The sequence below is a fragment of the Phaseolus vulgaris genome, chromosome 10, assembly GCF_051622355.1.
Source record: "Phaseolus vulgaris cultivar YP4 chromosome 10, ASM5162235v1, whole genome shotgun sequence".
NCBI lineage: Eukaryota > Viridiplantae > Streptophyta > Magnoliopsida > Fabales > Fabaceae > Phaseolus > Phaseolus vulgaris.
This window is the reverse complement of record NC_143507.1, coordinates 39,209,103-39,213,810: the sequence shown is the minus strand read 5'-3', so window position 1 is coordinate 39,213,810 and position 4,708 is coordinate 39,209,103. Positions and strand designations below refer to the sequence as shown.

Below are 4,708 nucleotides of genomic sequence, written 5' to 3'. Positions count from 1 at the left end.
ATAATGTGTTGTATGGACGACACACCCACCACACTCATTCACACATGCACAACACAGATTGTGTTATCTGACCACAACATGTGTAGTGTTCTGCTCATTGGCTCATCACTAAATCAAGGAGATTACATGTCTAAGGAAACTATGAAAAATTAAACAAAAAAGGTTATTAAAGTCTCTTCAATATCATTGAGGGGCCGTACACCTAAAAAGGAAATATGTATATGCATAAGAAATTTTGTTTCCCCATTCTCCAAGTCCCCAAGATGAGACTTGACATGTTGGGGAAACTGATGAGGACTGTTTCAACACTGAACAACTTTCCCCAACAATGCAAGAGTTTCCCAGCAATTAGATAATAGCACATGACTTCATTATTTTGAATCCAACACAAGTCAGTGCAGGACAGCCTGAATGTTGTTCCACAATTCTAAAGGACAGTCTGCCACTGCAAGGCAGAAGAAAATTGGTCCATCCACAACCTTGGATTAGATGCTGTCTTAGTTAAAAAGGTGATAAAGAAAGGAAGAAAAGTTTACATTGTAAAAACCATTACACCAAATTTTAGAAAGTCTAGGCAATCAATCAAATATACTTAATGCATGATTAACTCCATTTTCAAAGCATGCATTGAAAAATGCACGGCCTTTTGACTATTAAATACTTTTTTGCTTTGATTATTAAGGGAAGCAAAACATGTACCAGATAAGTAGATAGAAAGGAACTAAAAATATATGTAGCTATTTGTATTTTCAAATGCTATATAATGTTCCAGTATCCACGAATAACCAACCTTATCAGCAAGTACACTTTGTATAAGATGTTGAAAAGCATAAATCATATTAAAGCTTTACTAGAACAATGGAGTAAAATGGAGAAAACTCAGACACAAAGGTGTCAATACTAATAATTGCAGCGCAGCTGTTGATTGTATGAAGAACAACCTATGGAGCAATTTCAAGCCTAGGCTCAAAGCAAAAACCAGTGAATAGCTGTAGAGGGAACCTCTTTGTTACAGGGCATTTCTGTGACCATTTCCACTGTTTAAGATACATATCAAATGTGAGGAGTGCTGGAGATCCATAACTTTGAATATATATTTGATCATCAGTACCACTGCTAGCAAAAACATCATCAAACTCCCCAAATCCTTGGAAGTATTTGTGGGGCATTCGGACAATCTCTTCCCACTTCCTATCGTTAAGAACCCAGATGCCAATTCCTTTTATTATGTCAGGTCGATCTGGCTTACCAATTCCTCCCACCATTACAAGCTTCTCCTTCATATTCATCAAACGGCCACATGTTAGTGAACAGGGTGCAGCAATAAAGCTCCTTCGCAAGGTAGCTTGAGAAGTGAGATTAGAGATATTATATGCAATCAGTGCATGCCTACTTTCTGAAGGAATACCCCCAGCTGAGTAGACTAAAAAGTATAATACACCATTGCATATCACACTCTCATTACCACCTCTCCACCCCATCAAAACCTCTGTTGAAGTTGTCATCCAGGTCTCTTTCTGTGAGCGGTATATATGAATTGAGATCTCCCACTGGACAAAATCCTCAGGGATTTGTTTTGATTTCACCATTGCCAGAGTGTAACTGTGGGATTTCCTGTTCACAGACATTGCCAATGCACTGTAATCAGAAAATTTCAAACCCGGAGGACCCTCAAGCCTTCTGCACCTTTTCGTAATAGGGTTACACATGCATAATTTGCTTCTGCTGTCATTGTCCATGAAGCAAACTAAACCATAAGAAGAAACAACGAACCAGCTAGATGTTTCGATGAAGGGAAGCTCAATGCCGTACCATTTCCGAAGGATGGGATCATAAGCATAACCAGTTGGTTCATCTGAGTAAGTGAACATAAAGTACCAAGGTCTCTGTGGCAATGAATTGGAAGGGTTCCATAGAAACCTTTCAGAAGTAACAATCTCATGCCATCTTTTACACACAGAACTTGCTCTGAAAATGCTTACAATGGGGAGATAGGCTAGGATTCGCTCCACCAATTCATCAGGTAACACGGTGTTCACAGAAACAGCAGTTCCCTCGGTATCAACTTCCTCACCAAATTCCAAAACTGAATCAAACTCCCTAGTCTCCCCACGTGCTCCATCATCTAAGTGGCTTATCCATGATGAGTCTCCCGCCATGATAGAGTAGAAAGTAAAGGGTTTCGAAAGTACTCAGCTAACTGCTAAAACATCTTAACAAACAAGAAAGAAAACCAGATATTATATCACCTCAGGATGTTCTAGATCATAGAAAATCAAACTAGTACAGGGGATGAAACACCTAATGACAAAATGGAAAAGACATTTCAAAAAACACACTCAATCCTGCCATAGGAAGAACATAAACAAGATCAAACAAACACAAAAATACTTTCTAGCACATGATAAATGATCAAAGAATGAATTAGACAGAATACAGCATGTGCGCAATCAGATCTCACCAAAGATAAGAAGACTCAAACAAAAATCACCTCCTTACAAGAAGAAGATCACAAATTCCGAACCTCTGGTAAAAGGACCACAACAAAACTAAAAGACATCACATGTCCTACTTTTGTAGGTGTTTTAGAAAATCTGGTACATTCCACATGCTACTGGGTAAGATTGTGAAGAAGTTTGGAATTAGCAATCAAAGCCAGACCCCACCTCCGCAAATTTCTCAAAAAATGTTTGGTACTTTAAAACTAACATTGCTAACAAATCCAAATACAACGTTAGTAACAACCAAAAGGAGCTGATAGCAGACAGCCAAGTAAAGCAAGAATCGTCCAATGTAATATTTAAGTACACTAATAGATAACACCGCCACCACACTCAAAAAGAGCATGCTTCAAGACGAGCTCATAAATTTCATGTCAATGTAAAACATCATACAAGGAAGGCACAAAGGAAAACCACACACACCCCAAAGTTCCCACAAACACACACTATACCATTGGGAGAACAAACACTGGAACCTGCTGGTTCTCACAAGCATTTCAAATAGTGCAAAAACCAACATTTATTGTAAAAAAAAATCCAAAAAGCCTCTTTTCTGCACAAAGGAACAACATTTAGAACCGGAACAACACCCCATTAGAGATTTGGTGGAGATTAAAACATAACAAAACCAAAAAAAAATTGAGTGAGGAAAGTGATATGAAACGACTAAATACCCATCAAGCAAACACCGAACATCCTTGGCCATCAGAGACTAATCAGTGAAAGAAGGTATCCCAAAGAGAAATGAAATTCCGAAGACGCAAACAGTACACAGATCAACGGACACAAAAGAGGAGCCATAAAAAACGGAAAGAAGCAGCAAGCAGGCATTGAGAAATAGAAGAAAAGAAGAGATTTTGAGGATTGAAAGATGAAAGGCATTAGAGAGAGAGATAGATACCTGGTTTGAAAGAGTCGAGCAGAGTGAGTGTGAAAAAGGGTTGGGAAGTGATGGAAGGGATTTATTAAAGGGAAAAAGAAAAGGTTGGGAGGAATAAAAGTATTATTATTAGGGAATGGGAAATGAGATGAGCCAGAAAAGCATTGAACCTTATGGGGAAAACAGAAAGGATGAACGTATAAAATTTTCCTTCAAATGGGAGAACAACGAAATGGGTTGCTCTAGATTTGGTTGATAAACAAGGCCAAGCAACACACTAAATAGAGAGAGAGTGAGAGAGAGAGTGAGAAAGAGAAAGTGAGTTTTTCCTTTTCCCTTTTGTTTATTTATTTTGGTGTGGGGTTCATACGTCAAAAACGACAGCAAATGAAGTGCGGTTTTAGCGTGGGGTGGCTAGTGTCTTCTATGCGGGAATAGGGAAGCGCGTGCGCGGCGCGTCAGAAGCTCACCTTAGTTGTTATTTCTTTTTCATTTTTAACTTTCCTTACAATGAAAATGAATAATTGAGAAATAAAAAATAAAGAAGAGACCAAAAATAATAATTAAGAAATATAGTGAAAAATATCAATAAACTCCACTTGTTTATATAAGATTCTTTTAACTACTAATATTATTTTTAATTTCCTCTTCCAACTTATATACAATAGTCACTATATTATTGATAAAAGAAAAAAAAATATTCACTATATTAGAGAGTATTTGAGTGAGAAGAAAAATAAATAAAAATAAGAAATGTGAAACTAAAGATTAGATTATATTATTTTTAATAAAGAGGAAGAAAAAAAAAATAAAGGAGGAGATGAAAATAAAATAAAAAATATTCATGGGAATCACTTATTTATTAAATGTATATATTTAATTTTAAAACTCATTAATAAAAGACTGATATAAGTCAAAAATTTAAAAGTGGGACCAAACTAGAACTCTAGTAAGAAAAAAAAACACAACGAACAAAGAAAAATGATATTTGTTAATGAAAAAAATCCAAAGACAAAATACAATAAAGAAAATCAAACTGACAAGGAGACATTAACTTTGCAGAACACCAAACCTAAAAAAAACATTGCAGAACACCAAACTAAGACAAGGAATATGGAAACATCCAACTAAATATAACTCTTATTTTCCACACTCAGAATATGTGTAATTATATTTTTATATTTAATTTAAGTGTAGTCTGAAAAGTGTTAATTAAACACTCTTTAACATCCTAAAACACAATATTTTATTTGTTAAAATATATTAAAAAGTACAAAACTAAAAAAATCACTAACATGTGGTGTCAAATCATTTAAATTAACAGGAA

At 35.7% G+C, this 4,708-nt stretch overlaps 1 protein-coding gene across 4 annotated transcripts; it reads right to left on the bottom strand.

Annotated features, from left to right (window-relative positions):
• Positions 1-718: 718 nt before the first annotated feature.
• On the bottom strand, positions 719-3,696 carry LOC137818414 (F-box/kelch-repeat protein At3g61590). Of its 4 annotated transcripts, none has more exons than XM_068621825.2 (2): positions 3,403-3,696; positions 719-2,212 (listed from the first exon to the last, which is right to left on the bottom strand). In XM_068621825.2, the coding sequence occupies exon 2, from the start codon at positions 2,157-2,159 to the stop codon at positions 942-944; it is 1,218 nt and encodes a 405-aa protein (XP_068477926.1). In that variant the 5' UTR covers positions 2,160-2,212; positions 3,403-3,696; the 3' UTR covers positions 719-941. The 4 variants fall into 4 exon arrangements, with proteins under 4 accessions (XP_068477926.1, XP_068477927.1, XP_068477928.1 ...); XM_068621826.2 differs by having other exon boundaries at positions 3,176-3,689; XM_068621827.2 differs by having other exon boundaries at positions 719-2,203; positions 3,403-3,689.
• Positions 3,697-4,708: the final 1,012 nt, after the last annotated feature.